This window comes from Dermacentor albipictus, chromosome 8 (genome assembly GCF_038994185.2).
Source record: "Dermacentor albipictus isolate Rhodes 1998 colony chromosome 8, USDA_Dalb.pri_finalv2, whole genome shotgun sequence".
In the NCBI taxonomy this organism is placed as follows: domain Eukaryota; kingdom Metazoa; phylum Arthropoda; class Arachnida; order Ixodida; family Ixodidae; genus Dermacentor; species Dermacentor albipictus.
The window spans coordinates 102,167,454-102,186,738 of NC_091828.1; the positions used below are offsets into that span (position 1 = coordinate 102,167,454).

The 19,285-nt window shown below is 45.5% G+C and overlaps 2 protein-coding genes across 7 annotated transcripts in view; both read left to right on the plus strand.

Annotated features, from left to right (window-relative positions):
* The window catches only part of dor (vacuolar protein sorting-associated protein 18 dor), a 42,858-nt gene extending 34,509 nt beyond the window's left edge, over positions 1 to 8,349 (plus strand). The window contains exons 26-27 of the mRNA XM_065446315.2: positions 4,385 to 4,443; positions 8,161 to 8,349. Coding sequence (XP_065302387.1) covers positions 4,385 to 4,443; positions 8,161 to 8,224 — 123 coding nt within the window. The 3' untranslated portion in view covers positions 8,225 to 8,349. The remainder of the gene's footprint in view (positions 1 to 4,384; positions 4,444 to 8,160) is intronic.
* Positions 8,350 to 9,077: 728 nt separating this feature from the next.
* The window catches only part of LOC135913718 (prominin-like protein), a 59,008-nt gene continuing 48,800 nt past the window's right edge, over positions 9,078 to 19,285 (plus strand). For 2 of the 6 annotated variants that reach the window (XM_065446321.2, XM_065446322.2), the window contains exon 1: positions 9,080 to 10,136. The gene's annotated coding sequence lies outside the window, so the exon portion shown is untranslated. Of the gene's footprint in view, positions 10,137 to 10,684; positions 10,823 to 11,163; positions 11,288 to 19,285 lie in introns of those variants that run through there. The other 4 variants (XM_065446316.2, XM_065446317.1, XM_065446318.1 and 1 more) reach the window with 4 other exon arrangements.

The window sequence follows — 19,285 nt, forward strand, 5'->3', positions numbered from 1 at the left end:
GCATCAAGGCAGATGACGATTATCGTTGTGTGGCGGAAGGAGCACACCAAAGGGTGTAAACTGTTCTTAGAGTGAAGAAAATGCGGGCAAGACGGATGTCGTTTATCGTTGTCTGGCAAGATACGTCGCAAAGGGCGTAAACATTTATTAGAGTGCGTAGACAGTCTAGTAAGAGTTGGCACATCTTGGGGCTTATCCTTACCCCAAACAATAATCGAGTGCCAGGTCTTTCGAGCAAGAAAAATCGCAAGCAAAATATACCACTATTATTGTTTGGTGACAAGATGGGCACAAGTAATGCCCGCAAACGCGACATCAAACTACACTCGCTGCATGTGTGTTCAACCGTCTGTGCAATATTTGAACGCCAGCGAGGGAGTGGTTTATAACAGGAAGCGTCGCATGTATAAGGAGCTCCCATTTACACTGCACTCCGTATAGATAAGCTGTGCGGCTTCGACGCACGTGATAAGCTTACTTTCGTGCCTGTAATCGCCCCCCTTTCCGCCAGTGCGTTCCTATAGATAGTTTGCGCTGACGTCATCGCGGCCGCCATCTTTAGGTACTATAGCACGTCGAGAAGGAGCGTAATCAAGAAACGTGGCAGCACGATGGGCCTATCTTATGTCGAACGACTAAGCGATAACAGTGATAAACGGGTGAAAAACAGCCACCGTCAATAAGCAAAACAATGTGCGCGTGATAATAGAAATCATTGACGTCATCGTGGCCGCCATCTTTGGGTACTAGCACGTCGAGAAGGAGTGTAATCAAGAAACGTGGCAGCACGATGGGCCTATCTTATGTCGAACGACTAAGCGATAACAGTGATAAACCGGTGAAAAACAGCCACCGTCAATAAGCAAAACAATGTGCGTGTGATAATAGAAATCATTGACGTCATCGTGGCCGCCATCTTTGGGTACTAGCGCAGTGAGGTGTGCGTCGACCCGTGACGTCACATGAAAACTATCTATAGTGGAGAAACGGAACACTGTCGCCATGGGGTCTGCGTCATCGTCGGGAGGGGGGGGGGGGGGTGTAGTGCGCCTCGTATCAGCGATGCAACGCCAGTGCGTGCGCGAGCACGTCCGAACGCGCGATAAGCGTTATCTCGTATCGTTGCGGCTTCCTCCGACTAAAGTGACGAACGTCGGGATGTTATAAATCGGTCTCGCCGCACCACTATAGGTGATTACACTCTTAGAAATGTTTACACCCTTTGGGGCTTATCTTGTCCCACAACAATAATCGTCATCTGTCTTGCCCGCGTTTCCTTTCTTTAACGCTGCGAGCCCGGTACTTCCCAGTCACGAACGGCATGCGCGTTATCAGTGTGACGCAGCTTCTCGACAGGAAAGTAGCGAGCGCCGAGCTTTCAAGAAAGGAAACGCAAGCAAGGCAGATGACGATTATTGTTGTGGGACAAATATACACCCCAAAGGGTGCAACTGTTTTTAGAGTGTACACTCTTAGAAAAATTTACACCCTTTGGGGCTTATCTTGTCCCACAACAATAATCGTCATCTGTCTTGCCCGCGTTTCCTTTCTTTAACGCTGCGAGCCCGGTACTTCCCAGTCACGAACGGCATGCGCGTTATCAGTGTGACGCAGCGTTCTTGACAGGAAAGTAGCGAGCGCTGAGTTTTCAAGAAAGGAAACGCAAGGAAGGCAGATGACGATTATTGTTGTGGGACAAATATACACCCCAAAGGGTGCAACCGTTTTAAGAGTGTGTAAGCAAAATTATACCCTTTTGCCACAGAACAATAATCGCTGTCTTGCCCGCGTTTCCTTTCCTAACGCGGCGAGCGCGGTACTTCCCAGTGACGAACGGCATGCGCGTTATCAGCATGACATAGCATTGCCGACAGGAAAGTAGCGGGCGCGGCGTTTTCAAGAAAGGAAACGCAAGCAAAACAGATGACGATTATCGTTGTGTGGCAGAGATACACCCCAAAGGGTGTAAACTTTGCCTAAGAGTGTATGGTCGAATACGCATACAGTCTAAAAAACAGTTGCACCCTTTGGGGTGTATATTTGTCCCACAACGATAATCATCATCTGACTTGCCCGCGTTTCCTTTCTTTAACGCTGCGAGCCCGGTACTTCCCGGTCACGAACGGCTTGCGCGTTATCAGTGTGACGCAGCATTCTCGACAGGAAAGTAGCGAGCGCTGTTACGACTTTGCACCGCTGCACCACGATTACGACTTTGTGGTCCCGTAGCGCTCGTCACCCGTTTCGTGACAGAGCGTTGGTAGCGAAGACTCCGAGCCAGGCGTCGATGAGAATAACAAAAGGGACTTTATACACTATATACAGGTCATTATACAGGACATGAACGGGTCGGCACTGGGGCCGAGATCTCACAGCAAACGCGACTGTTCCCGCACGGCGACGTCCGGCGAAAACGCGTGACACATCTCACCCCAGTCGAGAGCGGCACTGTGCTCCCAGTGGGTCGGCGGATCCGGTTTTTCAGGCGGCGCGTCGCGGCTTTTATAATCCCCGAGGAACCATTGTCACTCAAACGGCCCAATACAAAGTCAGCACTCGGCGGTCGTCCGAGAGGTCCAACCAGCGACCGCGCTGGCCACCGGTTCAAAGTTCGCGCGCGCGGTGACCCCCAGGAAAAGGGAGGTGCGGCGCCGGGCTGTCTGGCACTTGTGTGCATGTCTGAACATGCTGCTCGCCGATGCTTCTCCGCAGAGCACCGCTGCCTGACGGCTCAGCATCTTGACTTGTGAAGGGAGAATTAGGGCGCTCGCAGGATAAATTCTGCATCTTGCAGATTCGGAATCCGGGCTTGTGGTAATGGCACAACAGCGCCGAGTTTTCAAGAAAATAAACGCAAGCAAGGCAGATGACGATTATTGTTGTGGGACAAATATACACCCCAAAGGGTGCAACCGTTTTAATAGTGTACCGCGTCGTTTGAGACGCTGCGGGCATCGGAGAATAAATTATAGGGTTAATGCACCCCCCTCCCCCCCCCCCGCTCTCGTGTCACTCCCCGAATCTCTCGGGAAGGCTTTGTCTTTAACCGACGTCAGCTGGCGGTTAAATGGCCTTCCACTCGTAACTTGTTTTTTCTTTGGGGTTTTGCCTAGACGTGCTCGTTCCTATCGCTTGATTGTATCGCTCGCATTTTATCACCGCGAACTATAGTATTTCTTAATCTGCAAAGATTCACGTACGCCTGTGGACTTGAGTGTCTTAGAAATTTAAGTGCTTTGAGTTTGTCGTGTGTGTGCGTGTGTCTGTACGCGCGCGCTCGCGTGGGGTGGCATCTGACGTTAGCCCGTCTGTTCAACAAAAAAAAAGAAAGATAACACTATGCAAGGTACAGTGATAAGACCTAAGGTGCTCCGATTTCAGGGGTCTGCTCGGACCCAACTCCGCGGTGTCGCCTATTCAAAAACAAATGAAACGCAGAAATGCTTTTCTGGGATAAAACCTCGGCCGATTTTAATGAAATGTGGTGCATTTGAGAGAAAAGAAAGGTAAATTTCATTACTTTCAGAAGCGGAATTTTGATGTACCACCTTAATATTTTTTTACGAAAATTGCCAAATTTTGGTAAGCTAGAAAAAAAATAGAAGCACGACGTTTACGAACCCGTCACTATGTACCAAAAATAGATATTGCGGTTTTGTAAATTTCCTCCGTCAGAACGTGCAAAGCGGACAAATTTGATGTATTAGTTTATAGCGTACGTGAATTTGTTACAGTGTCTACGAAGGTTATGCGAAAGATGTGCTCACATATTAGCGGTGTACTTGATGGCCATGTGTAATACATAAACTTTTTGCTCTTTATTTGTGCTATTAGATGCAATTTACAGAATTGCGATATCATTTTTCATTGCTGAGTTACAGAGCTGCAAACTTGAGAGCTTCGTTTTTTGAAAATGTGCAATTTTCAACAATCTTTATGAAAGAATTGACGGCCTAAATAAAATTACGCATCCAATAGTCACTAGATTTAACCTTTTTCTTTTAAATCCAACAAACCTTGTCAAAGTTGGTGGAGTGGTTGCCGAGGAAGACGATTTCTCCTTTCCCATGTATTTGTATAAGAGCCCCCAAGCTAAAGTTTGTACCATGTTAGTTTATCATTATTTTTTTGGACAGGTTGGCTAACGTTAGCTGGGGCACCCTATATATGAAAACATACGGGTTTTTATATACGTTCATGTAATCGTGCGGGATTTGCCCCCTTGTATGTAATATATGGGAACGTACAGGTTTTCATATGGGACTTCCATACGTTCATATGCTTATGGATTCTCCCCCCCCCTCTTTTCGATAGGGTTTCATTCCTGCCGCATATAGATATAGATATCAGCTTGAATGCACTGTCAACTCTGCTTTGATTTCAGAATGAACTTGATGACCTCATTGCAGCCGAGTGCCTGTACTGCGGCGAAATCGCAATAAGGTAAGCGTGATCTGCCTTGAATGAAATCGTGCAGGCTCGTAGCCGTGTCGCACTATCTGCTTGTCATCCCGTAATTTTTGTTTTGCTCACGTTCTCCCCAACTGTGTGTAAATGAGTCACTGCAGATATCGTTGGCATGTGAGCCCGTATAGGCTTCTCGCGCCATTTGCGTTTCGTCACATCTGCAGTGAGGCTGTGAGGCGTCGGCAGTGGGAAGCCGTCTGGCGATATTATTAAGAGCTATTTGGCGTTCGTTTAATGTCATACCTAAAGCTAAACTATTTTAATTGCAAAATTCATGACCGATGTAGTGCCCAAATACTGCGTCACAGATGCCGTTTTCTGGCGAGCGAGCTAGATTTCTTTTTCTTTTTTTTTTAAAGCCCTGTGGGGCCTTCGCAATTTAGTTGCACCCAATCTAGTATAGCGCCACTGTCTTTCAGCGTTTCTTTTTTATATGATTCGAGTGCCAGTCCAAGCCTGAAAAATGTGGCTGGAACTAGGATTCGAACTGAAGACCTCGAGTGTAGGAAACCTACGCTCTTCCTATGTACTCCACGCCTCTGCTACGGAAGGGAGACGCACAGTCGAGGGTGGTAGAGAGCCTGGTCACGCGATGAAATTAGGAAATTTGCGGGTTCCGAATAGGATCGGCTGGTGCAAGACACGTGTAAGTGGAGAGCGAAGCGGGGGCGGGGGGGGGGGAGGGAGGCGTTCGTCCTGCAGTGGACATAGAAAACAGGCTGATGATGATGGTTCAGGATGCCATTCACATGATACGTCCTTAAAGTTTTGTTGTGGAATTTTGCTTGTGGGCTTTTTCCCCGAAATAATTAACATGGCTGGCAAATCGGTTCCATGGAAGCCCGCAAAGTGGAGGGAGGTTTAATGAAATGGAAAATCGTCATCCACCGGACTGTTGCACGAAGCCACAAAGGAAACCCATGCGAGTTTCTCGAAAAGTACGAGCTTAAAACGGGTGGAATGGGTACTGGTGAAAGGGGTACGGGTGAAACGGGTACTGGCCACAGAGGAAACCCACACGAGTTTCTCAGAAAGTGCGGGTTTAAAACGGGTACGGGTGAAATGGGTACGGGTGAAACGGCTACTGGCCACAAAAGAAACCCATGCGAGTTTCTCAGGAAGTACGGGTTTAAAACGGGTGCGGGTGAAACGGGTACTGGCCACAAAGGAAACCCATAAGAGTTTCTCAGAAAGTACGGGTTTAAAACGGGTGCGGGTGAAACGGCTACTGGCCACAAAGGAAATCCCATACGAGTTTCTCAGAAAGTACGGGTTTAAAACGGGTGTGGGTGAAACGGGTACTGGCCACAAAGGAAACCCATACGAGTTTCTCAGAAAGTACGGGTTTAAAACGGGTACGGGTGAAACGGGTACTGGCCACAAAGGAAATCCCATACGAGTTTCTCAGAAAGTACGGGTTTAAAACGGGTACGGGTGAAACGGGTACTGGCCACAAAGGAAATCCCATGCGAGTTTCTCAGAAAGTACGGGTTTAAAACGGGTGTGGGTGAAACGGGTACTGGCCACAAAGGAAATCCCATACGAGTTTCTCAGAAAGTACGGGTTTAAAACGGGTACGGGTGAAACGGGTACTGGCCACAAAGGAAATCCCATACGAGTTTCTCAGAAAGTACGGGTTTAAAACGGGTACGGTTAAACAGGTACTGGCCACAAAGGAAATCCCATACGAGTTTCTCAGAAAGTACGGGTTTAAAACGGGTACGGGTGAAACGGGTACTGGCCACAAAGGAAACCCATACGAGTTTCTCAGAAAGTACGGGTTTAAAACGGGTGCGGGTGAAACGGGTACTGGCCACAAAGGAAACCCATACGAGTTTCTCAGAAAGTACGGGTTTAAAACGGCTACGGGTGAAATGAGTAAGGGTGAAATACGGGTAAATCCTTAGCGCTACAGTCTGATGGATGACATTTTTTTCTTCTGTAATAAACGTGGTTGTATACGTATATTCGTCTCAAGCATATGTTGATAGCACGCACAATCTCTGTGAAAGCTAATACGGGCTACGTTGCCTACGACCTCGAGACGGACTACAGTCCCTGCGGTATTTGTTATTTTCAAACACCCAAGTGGAACGAAAAAAGCTCCCGTACTCGCCATCCAATGGTATGAAGTGTTACGAGTGCTGCGGGGACAACAGCGCACAGTCAAACGACATAAATGGTGAAGGCCTGCAGTAGCCCATATACTTTTGATGGAAGCTGTACATCTACATGTAGCATTGCTGTGAGCATGAAGAACTACTGCGTGGCATTCCAGATTTTAACGGACGTAACCCGAATCTTACAAAGCGTATTATATTTTTATAACGTCATCCGGTCTGTCCTGATCATTACGTCAGCATATGCTCTGCTGACAAGCAACCGGCGCATTAATAAAGTCGTGTGAGACAAGTGCACTGCTATCTGAACGAGTGTGCTTATCGAGCTGTGGGTTTCAGACCGCAATTAAATGCGCGGGCGCTATGTGGGCATCGAGAAGCTCTTAATTATTGCCACCGCATTCCGAGAGGTCCGATATTTCGCCTCCTTGGCTTCGCTCTCAGTGTGGCGTCGCTTTTCTCATGTGTGGTATAATAAATAAACGAGACGTGCGCCAGAACTTTTCAAAGTGCGTCTCCGACGCGTGTGGGTGTCAACGCTAGACACAGCGGGGCGAAACCGGAACTGACGCGGCAAATCGGCTCTGACGCGCTACGGCTACGGCTCATTAACCTTGCGACTCGTGTGGGTAGCAATTTAATTAAAGCATTCACCATTCCCCCCACATTATCGCATTGAAAAAAAGATTCCCACGTGATATTGGGCTTTTTTTACTGCCGCCAACGCCCAGTACAACATGCGCCATACGGTGTCCATGTTCGAACACGGAACAAATTTTTTAGAATAGGGGCCCCAATATTTTGGGGGCCCCAAAGAGCTTTGCGGGTGTTAGCGTTGGTATGGATAGCGTTGGAGCACGCAGGAGTGAAGAGCTTTAGAATGAGGTTTTGCGTTTGCGGATAGCCTCTTGCGCTGACAGCGCCACTACGGCCTCAAGAAAAACAATTAGACATAATTAAATAAAATATACCGTTTTATGATAGGCAGTAATTTTGACTTGCGTGTATTCGCGTTTAATTATATTTTAGAGGTTATTCTGTAAGCAGCAAACAATTAGCTATTAGCTACGCTTAGTTTTGAGCAACAAAAGCAACTTTACGTGCCTTCACCAGCCACGCTTAGCCGTGTTAGGCCTGCGGGCCATAAAATCCACAATCGAATTCGGAATCAGCGGCGTCTAATGAATCAATTCATTACACACGCTAGTTGAGAGAAAGCGATAACCGCAGTCACCTCTCCTAGCTTGCGTACTTCACGCGTTACCGCGAATCAAACCCAGTTTGGTGCTAGGTTGGAGCCATCGCTTCGATGGGTGCCGCCATGTTTGTTGGCGCAAAGCTTTTGGGGCCGCTATTTGGGTGGGCTCCCGCTAAATCGTTGAAATAGCTTTCCTAACGCAAAACCCAAACGCAGTTAGCGACTCGCGCATGCGCAGTGGCTTCGACGCTATTTCTTTGGGGCCCCTATTCTAAGACTCTCTATTGTCGAGCATTATACGTGCAATGTCGTAACTTGCAATTTTTGCGTTGTCACGTGACGTGTATACTGGCCTTTTTTGTTTGTTTGTTAAAGGTCTGTGGACGAGCCTTTCATCGATCCCGAAGAATACGAGCAAGTGATGGCGGACTGGCGGTGACGGCTGGATGTATTCCGGAACACCACAGTAGAACCAAAAGACCACGTAGTTTATTTACTGTATATAATAGCAAAACGCAAACTTCGTAAACGATGATAATAAAACGGTTGTGCGTATTGTGCACAGATCCTGACTTATATATTATGCAGCGTTGTAGCGAACCTTAAGTAAGTGTTCGTAAAAGTACGTGACTCAAAAAGCTTCGTTGTATGCGTATCACTAGCATGTTGAAATAGGCCTTAATGCTTCGGCATTGGGAACAGCTCTGCTTTCTCTCCTGATGTTTATTGATGCTCATTTAGAGTTTCAGATATCCAAGATGGGATAGTGTACTGCTCACGTTATCGGCAGGATCAGGCGGCCATGAACAGTGGACGGTAAGAAAGAACAGAATCTTGCGAAAGGAATTGCCAAACCTGTAAAGTCACATTACTGCATAAATAAATTCTTGGCAGTGTGTGTACATACGGAGTGTTCGGTAAACGTTTCTGAATAAAATGGCAAGAACACAAAATCACCAGTAAAAACATATAAAGGAAAAGAAAAAAACATGGCAAGGGGCTTTAGAACTTCGAAACAGCGCACACTGCTTATCTCCCCGACCGTGAGGTTGTTCTCTGCCGCGGCTTATTCCACGGGCTCGGCCGCATCGAAAACGAATTTCTTCAGAAAGTTGCGTACCACCGGCAACTCTGCTTTCCGCCTGCGCCCAATTGGTAAACACGGCGCTTCGCACTTTACCAAGGCCGCCCTTTTAAAGAAGTGCATGCGACGCGGTTGCCAAGTTGGAAACCGCAGAGAGAAAAACAAAGAGAGAGAGACTCGGCAACGTCGCCAAAATAATTGCTAACCGCGACGACGCATCCGTAATGATCGCACGCAACGCCTCGTTTTGCGCCTGCTGGCAACAACATTCCGCAACTGCTCATCAAAGATGGCCGCGCCGTCTACTATGCCGTTCCTGCGACGATGTTTTCCTCGTTGACGACCACGACTACGCGCCTCGTTCGCGGTGGGTCAGCGGACTCCGCTGTTTTGCAGTCTCCGGTTTCGTGGCACGCAAAGGCGTCGCTTCTCGTCCGGCTTCAAATGGCAGCGCGGCGTTTTTCGTAGCATCGAAGCGGGCATATCCCAACGAATGCGAAGCCGTCTGGAACAACTATACTACAGCTACGCTGCGGTGGTGTGTCGTTCCCGCGGGACGAGGGCTTGGTGTGCCAGCAGGACGGTGGTTGCTACGCCACAGAAAGCGTGGTAGTAGTCGGATGAGCCCTACGCAGCCTCGCCTACCTACCTACACCGACCTCCTCGGTCGCATAGCGCGCGTTTTAATAGCCGACGAGAAGGAGCAGCGATGTCATCGATAAGAAGGGGGTTCCCTCCGTGGCGATCGTCCAATTCCTGCGGTCATCGCGGCCACACATTGCGTCATCAGCGACGATGCCGCGGCGGCGTTTTTTGATTGTGATCGCCCGGTGAAGAAGAAACCACCGCCCCAGCTGAGATCGTCTCAGCATCCGTTGGGGCCGCTCCTAAATTGCTTCCCCTCCGAAACTTAAAGCCGACGTCGTCGGCAGTTTACTTCCTGTTGCGGGCCCGGAAAGCAAGCAAAGAAAAAGAGGCGTCAGGGAAGGAAGAAACAGGCTTCCAGCGCTAGCTGTAGCACCGCGGTAGTGTGTCGACCAGATTCAGTGCTTTGTGTTGTTATTACTTCTTTGTCTTGAGTCTCTCCTGTCTCCGTTGGAGAGAAGACCCTCCTGTCTCCGTGGGCTTCACGAATTTCGTGCACTGAGAGGAATTAAAAAAAAAAAAAAGCTACGCAAGACGGGCTCGTGTAAGGCAAGCATGTAACGGACATCACGTCACCGCCGTCTCGGAGTCTTCTTTCTCGGACTGCATTGCAAACAAAGCGGTGAGTGGTTGCACACTCTTATTTGTTTCTTTCCGGGCGTGCGCTTGAACACGTAAACACACAAGCGTGCCGCGGAGGCGCCGACTTGTTTTTTTGTTAACCCACTATACCGGCTGCTTGCGCAGTGCTTCTGCCAAGGTGCGAGAAAGAAAAAGAAATAAGAGCAGCACGTTGTAGCGCGGCTAGGTTGAGGTCATCGGCGCTTGGGGTGGCAAGGTAGCAAGCGCAACGAGCTTCTCCGACAGCTGACCGGAGACTCACCCCCCCCCTTCTCGCGTTTCTTTGAACGCGGTCGTTCAGTAGCAAGTTTTTGGGAACGGGTGGTGGTAGGATATGGCTTGGCGCGGCGTCTGCTAATGGGCTGGCCCGGGCGAAGCTTACCTTATCCGCGGTGTTTTTGCCGGTAGCAACGGTTTTGTCGTATTAGTCGCCGACGTGCAACGAGAAGGAGCGGTTCTTCCCGGATAAAGAGTTTCGCAGGCGAAGAGGGAGGGGGAGGGCAAAGCCCTCTGGCTGCCGTGCTCTTGTGGATATGACGTGTTTGCTTGGAGCGACGCTCCGATAGCGCGTCCGAGGTGGGTGTTCCACCGGCCCCGACGCGATACACGGCCGACACGGCTTCGTCGCTCCGTGCATAACGGACGTCACCGGACACTGGGCTAGGATTTATTTGCCAAAACGGTAGGGTGCGTCACCTGTTCTTACACACAAACATTTCGAGGTGGTGGTGTTGGTGTTCACACGGTGTTCTCGCTTCGCGTTCACGTGCGAGCACGTGACTTAGCAGTTGATTTGTCTTGCACTTAAAGAAAAAAAAAATGTAGGGTGGGTACGCACATTTTCTGCTGAAAGTTTAGCGTTATGAGCGCAATGTTTGTGGTGTGGCTTCGGTTGCAGTGCATCTGTTTTCCCTATGTCGATTTTCGACGGCTTTATCGAGTTGTAAACTTCTGCAATTGTGTGGGGTAGCTGATATTGAGTTTCTGTATATAACAGCCTTCCGCGTACGGTTCTTTTTGGGGAGCTTTTTATATTGCCGCCGGCAGGGCGACGTGTCACGTGTTTGTCAGAAATCGCCCATCCATCGGACAACGTTTCGGCCGGCTTCTGACGTTGCAGTGCTTTGCTATCGGCTTTCGAAACTATAGTTAGTAAGGACCGTTTAAATAACTTCGACTATTTGAACACGCGAAATGTGCAGTAGAACGAGAATTTCGGGAGGCGCCCAGAAGAACCGCACAGTGAAATGCCTGCTTTCTTTTGTCCTGTAGTGTTATATTTTGTTCACTGTGTAGTAAACGATAAGGATTGCTTCTTGGCTTGTCCAAACATGTATACGCGCTCTCATGTGCTAACCTGAATATTATGCAGCATATTTTAAACTGCGGTGTTTGGAGAAACCATTGTTCTTCTGCTGTTGCTCACTTTAAAACAGTTAATGATGATATTTAAAAAAAAAAAAACATCGGACAGAATAAAAGCGTCACCGCAGTCTTCCTAAATCGGGAGTAAATTGTTAAATCTCAACAACGATGTGAAAATGCATTGGGGAAATGAAGAATTACTGCTTGGTTCTTATTCCTGTGCATATCTGTGTGTCGATTGAGACGTTTCCTCCATTCTGCCTTGACACAGAAGGCATTCAACCCCCCCCCCCCCTTTCCGCTCGAGATGTTTACTCATAATCTTGCTTTTACATCCAAGGCATTGCAAAAGGGCAACATCGCCTTTCACGAAGCGCACTTCGCCTGCGTGTTAAAGCGTGCCTGTGAGTCAACTGCTCCCCGGGTTTGCAAACGATGCCTGCGCGATGACCACGTTCTGCCTTTTCTGCTGACCTTTTCGAAAAATGCCTGCGCTAACAGAAGTGGGGAAAAAAACGCGTTGCTATGCAGCGATACATCCTTTGTTGAGGAGTGGGTGTCGTGCTCGTCTGGAAGGGCGCGCACACGTATAGTACGCGTCATTTTGTCTAGGAAATGGAAAGCGCTTCCTGTCTATTTTTTTTTCTTTTTTTGCTTCTACGTTTTCTACTCGGTAACGACTTATCGCTTCCTTCCTTTTTCGTGGCGAGCCGTACTGCCTCTTGTTTCAGCCGAGTCGTGCGTTCCAAACTAAAGACATTAAAATCTTTACAGCTCCGCAACTCGGAAGTTAAAAGGAAAGAAAAAAAAAACGACATCGCAGTTCTGCAGACGGCACCCGTTGAGACATCTAAAGCGATCAAAATTAATGTATTGCACATTGGTTTGAAACATGCCACTAATTTGTGAGTAGGACATTTGCAACACACTCGTAAATGTCGTGGCAACGTTACCCAAGCCATCAACTCCTACATCAGATTTGTCCACTTGAGATGCTCCAGAAGTTACCATTTATTTAGAGAACTGCAATGTCAGCTTTACGTGCATAGTTACGAATTTGCAAACTTTCGGCTTCGAATTTTTCTTTTTTTAATTTGCCGACTACCGGTAACTTTCGTAAAAATAGTGAGGCCTTAAATCAAGGTTGTATTCGCAACAGTCGGAATAGACCTCAGCGGTTGTCTATTAAGATTAGTTCTGCGTTTCACATGTATTAGGCTAGGAAAATAGAAGTCGGGGGCCCCAAACTCTAAAGCCTCCCTTCTTCCATCACGCGAGCGCAAATTAAAGAACGGAGGTGACCAAGAAGAAGTTGAGTCGAAGAGGCCTCCTACTCAGCGCAAGGGAAGGGGAAGAGGAGAAGAAAGAAGGTCACAATGGGGGATGACGAGATGACCAAGATTAATCATTAGACCTTCCACTAACTACAGCATCCTTTGTAACCCATTGTGCAGTTTTAAAATGTTAAACCAGACAATTTGAATTTATTTTCAGTGGATTTGTGTATTCAGGATTGCACAGGACAGAAGATGTGCCTGCATGAAGCGTCTGTTCAAGAGCATAGTGGTCTTGCAGCTGTTTGTAATTGATAGGACCACAAAGTTCTCACAATTGAATGCACCTACTATGCGTAATGTGTTGCTTCGAGGTACCTTTGAGGCAAGTTCATCCAGAAGGTTATTTTACGCTCACTTATCCAACAAAAGTATTTTCTTAAGGCAATGAGATATATTTGAAGTAGCGTATAATACAGTCGCTGACTTACAGGTGTCAACTGTGAGACTTTTGTCAGCATAACACATCTGTCAAAAATGTACACATCTCTTGTAACAACGTTGTAACATATATGTGAAAAGAAAATTTGATATATGAAGAAAGCTTTTGTCAAGCCATACAGCAAAGCAGGTTGTAGTGAAGTTGTGAATTTTGTATTACAGAAATGGAGACAGGTGTGCACTTAATATCAGGGAATTAAACAAGATTAGTTTCTTTTGCTTCTGCCACTGTTAAGCAATTTATAAGCTAGCAAGCTAATCTGTGTTTCTAGATCTAGACAAAGAAAAAATTGTCGGCATAGTGCTTTGGAGACATGGAGGAAAGAAAATCCCAGGTGTTTGCAAACACATCTCATGCAGAAAGTTCACTAGCCTCAGTTTGCAGCTGGTTAATTATTTCATAACTAAGGTTTTGTTCTAATAACAAAGAGCTGCCAGCTGTAAGCGTTTTAATTTCAGTCTACACGAATTGCTTCCACTTATATTATGACATTGGTTTCATTGATTCTTATATTCGTAGCAGCATAATACGTTTGGCACAGTGAACATATTGTTCTTTTGTTTTCGTGCAAGCTTTATTCAACCCAACAGATTTGGAACTCCCTTTTCCCTAAATCTAGCTCTTACTGTACTTCATGAAAAATACATCACGTTCGGGACTCCATGAGAACATGTTTGTTTATAGCTTTCAATCAGAGCAACAAAGCCTTCATTAGGATGGCAATCTGCCGTCAGGGAGTGATGATAGCGCACTCCAAGTGAGATCTGGGAATTGATGTGAGCTCTCCATAGCTTTAAAACTATGAGAACGGTGGTGGTGTTGCGTGGTCCAAGAAATAGGCTTACAATGCATCTGCCATTGCCAACCTTTAAATGTTCACTGGAACCTGTTTGCTTATTTAACCATAATGCCTGCTGAACTCTTCTTAACATTTTCTTAATGAGAGTCAAGCAAGTAGGGGCCCGCTAACCCAGCCGCATGACTTAAAAAAAACGAATAATTGACTAATGCTTTAAGTTTTAATCTCGTTAAATTAGCATTGCATGCACAAAGCTTAACAGCGTTCAGTGTAATGCCTGTTGTTTTCGCTGCAACCAATTAGTGCACGCAATGCGTTTACTCTGCTCCATGTTAGCCAGCATATTTTTCTATGCCTAGCAAAGCTGTATTGACCAATATATATATGGCTGCTGAGCACGAGGTCGCGGGATCGAATCCCGGCCGCGGCGGCCGCATTTCGATGGGGGCGAAATGCGAAAACACCCGTGTACCTAGATTTAGGTGCACGTCAAAGAACCCCAAGTGGTCGAAATTTCCGGAGTCCTCCACTACGGCGTGCCTCATAATCAGAAAGTGGTTTTGGCACGTAAAACCCCACAATTTAATTTTTAATATGTATATATATATAATGTTTCAATTCATGCAAATATTATTCTGGTAGGAACTCTATACACTGTAGCAATAAGTTCTTATCACATTTGGCACTGGCTTATGCTTGTTCTTTAGCGCTAGCCTACTTCAACAATGAAGCGAAAACCTCGTTACATTGCACAAAATTTGGATATAACATTTGGATTATAGAGAAAACTTTTTCCGAGGTATAGCCATACTTTTACATTTGCAGTTCTTTGCAGAATTTGAGAATTTGCACAAAATTTTAGGCATATCAGTGTTGTGGCACCAGAGGGGACCGCCAATCGCTCATAACGTGTCTTTGGATGGTGATGGGAATAAGAAGGTTGTGTATTTGTGTGTCGCATTGACTGCAACAAGCAATGACATTTTGTTCCATTATCAACGAAATGTTTTTAGTTTGGCTTTGAAAGTGCTGCTAAAACGACACGTGGCGTCGCTTGATGGAGAAGCACTTCAAACCAAACTGTGCACCATCACGTGACCGAAAACCTATGCAGAAGGGAGCTACCTTTTGATACATTGATGAATTGCTTAAAATTTTTTTTTTCATTTGCTTCTGCTATCTTTCCTTTCCGTCTTGGAGAATAATTTCTTTATAATTTCCAGTTAGCACATGTTGAAAAGTCGCATTGCCTTCGTGCATGCTAAATTGAGTGGCGCATTCATGTGCCCTCAAGCGCGCACTCTTCACACGGTGATGTGTAGCAGTGTGAGTAGCATTGTGGGAGGGGTGTGCTAGTCGCTGACCTTTTTCTTCATATGGAAAAATGCATTGCTCTTTTTATAGCGCCTGCCGGTGTCTTCACAGCATTGCTGTAGGCATCCCTTACCGCGACATGCCTGCTTAGACTACTGCACTAATGTCTTGGATTACCAGTGCCAGCTGAAAGGCGCAGACGGCGCCGGTCAAAAACATGGGAGATTAGAGGGGGGGAAAAAAAAAAAGAACGAATGACTCGCGCCACAAATTGTGTGCTTGGGGCAGCTACTAGGGTCATAATTGCAGTGTTTAACGCGAAGTAATCATTCCTTCGGAAACTCCGTGTGCTTCCAGTTCCCTGTGGCGTTGCAGTCGCGACAAGTAATTTGGTGTTGGTGGTGTGTGTACACAGCTTTAAGAAGAGTCTACGTAGATTTAAATATTCTGCTTCAAGATTTTCTACCCTCCTTCCAAAAAAAATATACCGCTTTACGTTTAGTCATTTCAAATGTTAGGCTTTCTATTGCACTACAATATAGAATGTCCTTGAAAAGCGGTAGACAGTCCCATTGATGACATCGAACCTTGATATTTGTATTTGCACCGCACGGCCTCAAAAGACATTAAATGCTTAATATCTTAACGTTCTAATGCCATTTGATGCTGCCACACACTTTGCATCATTCTCCCAGAATTTGGCTACCAAATATATGCTTCCACTCTTACAGTAAGCAGCTACAACTGCAAATGAAAATTCAATTTCTGAAGTAAACTCAAATAATGGCAAATAAATTAGGTCAAATATTGTTTTTAGTGGCACGTCATAAACTTTTGCTTACTAGGTAATTTTATTTGATGACATTATGATTAACTCATACGGCAGGGTATTAGCTCTTGATACAATAATACCTAGTAACTTTTTGGGGGGAGTCAAAGGAACACTAAAGCAATACACTAAATTAATTTAGATTGATTAATGAACGGTTCAAAAGTATATTTTTGTTAGTTTTGCTGCTATAGCTTAGCTATTGGAAGAGAAGACGAAGGTCAAGTTTTGAAGATATTGCACTTAAACCACAGCATCAGTACGTCAGTGTGACATCACAAATTTCCAAGTAATTTTTTGCTCTTGCATCGTTGTGGCTCACTAAAGGTTCTTGAAACTTGCCAAGTTCAGTCTTTGGCTCTTTGGGAATACAATGTAGTTCATATTTATCCGTAAAAATTTACCTAGGCCCTAGCAGATGCTCTCGAAATTCACGGCTAGCTGGTGCAAAAACTTAAAAGCGCCATCGCCACCCATCTCTCATTTTCACGCCTTTTCCGATGTCTCCCGGTAAGAGTGCCATATTTTGGTACTGTAGAAATGCAATTTACTACTGCATCTCAATTGAATTTAGTCCCCTTTTAACGCATAATGTTCGTTTATTTGTGTGTGTGTGGCTGGGGCATAGCTTCATTGCCGATTTCAGCCATGCTCATTTATAAAGGGACCTTTTGTTCTCTTAATGCTACGTGCTTGCTCCTTCATAATTATTGTTTTGCAGACTGTAGCATGCTCTTCACGCAGTGGACAATTCATGACCTAACTGAGTGGTACTTGTTTACATGTTACTCGTGATCCTCTGTAAAAACTGTGGGCATTGATTGCATGCAGTATCTAGGAGTGCAACTGGTTTTCCTTAAAAAAAAAAATAATTTTCTTTAATCTGAGGACTGGTGGGGTGATTTGTTATATGACCTACCTCTAGCTCACTCTTATTCTCCTTGGAGCTCTCTCTTGAATTAAGAGGATCGAAGTTGCACAGCACAATACGATAAGTGGGGTTGTGCGAAGATTAAAAGTTTCAAACATGAATCGAACAGTCATTGCTATTTGATGCAATAACTTACTATTGGAAATCGTCCAATAGTTATTTCTGTTTGAAAAACATTGGTGTGATTGAGGACTGCTCCGATTGATTCTGTCATGGCAGCAACGGTTCCTGTGAAGAGGCACCAGTTCCCCAAGTAATCGCACGGGGGCAAATAACTTTTGTCCAGTAATGTCCGGTCGTTTAATAAGAATGCTTTGCCTATAGGCAGCCTATACACGAATTCGTTGTCTTGATTTATGTTTGCACTTCTTGAAGCTCTGTATTGTGCTGTAGGATCGCACTTGCACGTCTTCTTTTCATTGCTGTCGTTTTCATCACATGCGCGATAGCTGAAGACGGCCGTTCCTCATTTGCAAGCTCCTGAGTGGACTGGACATGCAGTTGCGAACGGCATTACGTGCATAGATCAAACTGATTTCACACAACCGTTATATGTCACTGTCTCTAGAAATTAAAAAAATAGCGGTTCATTGTGTACACATGCGTGTTTTCGCATATCTCGAAATGAACAGAGCTATAGTCTTTCCAAGGTTTACCTCCTTGCCTGTGATTTAAATTCTGCAGCTGGTTTTCCTCCTCTGTACACATTGCTTTGTTAAGCTGTTTAGTAATGAACATTAAATGGCACAGCTGTGTCTTGTTCTTCATTCATGTTTTCTTTAGCTGTTCTCACGATGAATGCCTGGAATATCCCCAAAGTTGCTATCTTAGTCTGTTCACATGACCCAGTGGTTTGAGATATTCGTGTATTTTAGGAAGCGCAGCCAAGTGAATTTCTTGCATCTATTTTGTCTAGTGCATTAGGAGAGCAGGATTGTGCAATGTAGACGATCATTATAGTTAAGGTTACAGGTTCATGGAAGTACGGGTGAGGACATTATTAAGCAGTGAAGGGAATTAGAAAATCCCATTAAAAATTTTTGGTATGGCTAAAGGAAAACCTGTACTTTGGTCCCAACTTCAATTTACACATTCAAATACACGGGAAGTGAAAAAAGTTCTCTAATTAGCAAGTGCTAGATGGAGTTGTATGAAATGTGTTTTCTTTAAGAGATAAAGCTAAATTTCACTGAATGTGGGACGAAAAATTGTCATATTAGGCAAGTTTCCGTTTTGGTAAAAAAAAGAGATTGCCAAATTTTGGCAAGCTTAAAAAGTAAATTGAAGCACCAAGTTTGCAAACCTGTAACTCTACACGAAAAACAGAGATGAGAGTTCGGTAAACCGCATCAGTTAGGGCACCTCAAGTGGACAAATTTTGATGTCAGTTTACACAGCTACACAAAATCGTTACGGATATGAGATTGTTTCAAGAAATGTTGCATAACTGCGAGTCGGCCTAGTTGGAACATATTCATATTGATACTTGTTGTGCGCAAACAAACAGGGACGAAGAATAGGGGCAACACAAGGACGAGCGCTTTCTAACAACTGGTTTTATTTGTGAAGAACTACTTACTTAAATACCGACAGAACTGCGCGATCTAGTTAACAGAGCACCCTACAGCGCATATGATACCCGCTGATCTGCGCCATCAAGTCAAAAGAGCAACGTCAATATTACATATAACACTTGTGATAAAAAAGACGTGGACAAAAGCCACCCGGTCATACTAAAAACAGTAAAGTGCGTAAAAACAACCACTTACAATAAAATGCGTTAAAGATGTGATGATAGAAGCGAATTTTCTTTATCTAACAATGAAACAGAAGGAAAAATGCATCAGCCATCAGCAAGTAACTTGAGTCTGTGCATCAGTGCCTCATTTTCATCTGCATCATATCCTGGCTAGTTGTCGTAAACTATCTTGGTGCATGTACGTTACAATTGCAGTCCTGTCTGCCAATCTTGCTGTTGGCTGGGTTTGGGAAACATTCGCCGTAGCCTGTTTGCATGACTATCCTTTTCCTCTCAACTGCTGTGCTTCATGTCACCGTGTTTTTTGATTATTGGTTTACACTGTGAAAAACCTTGGGGTCAGAAGCCGCTTTCTAAATAAATGGAAAGCATAGACA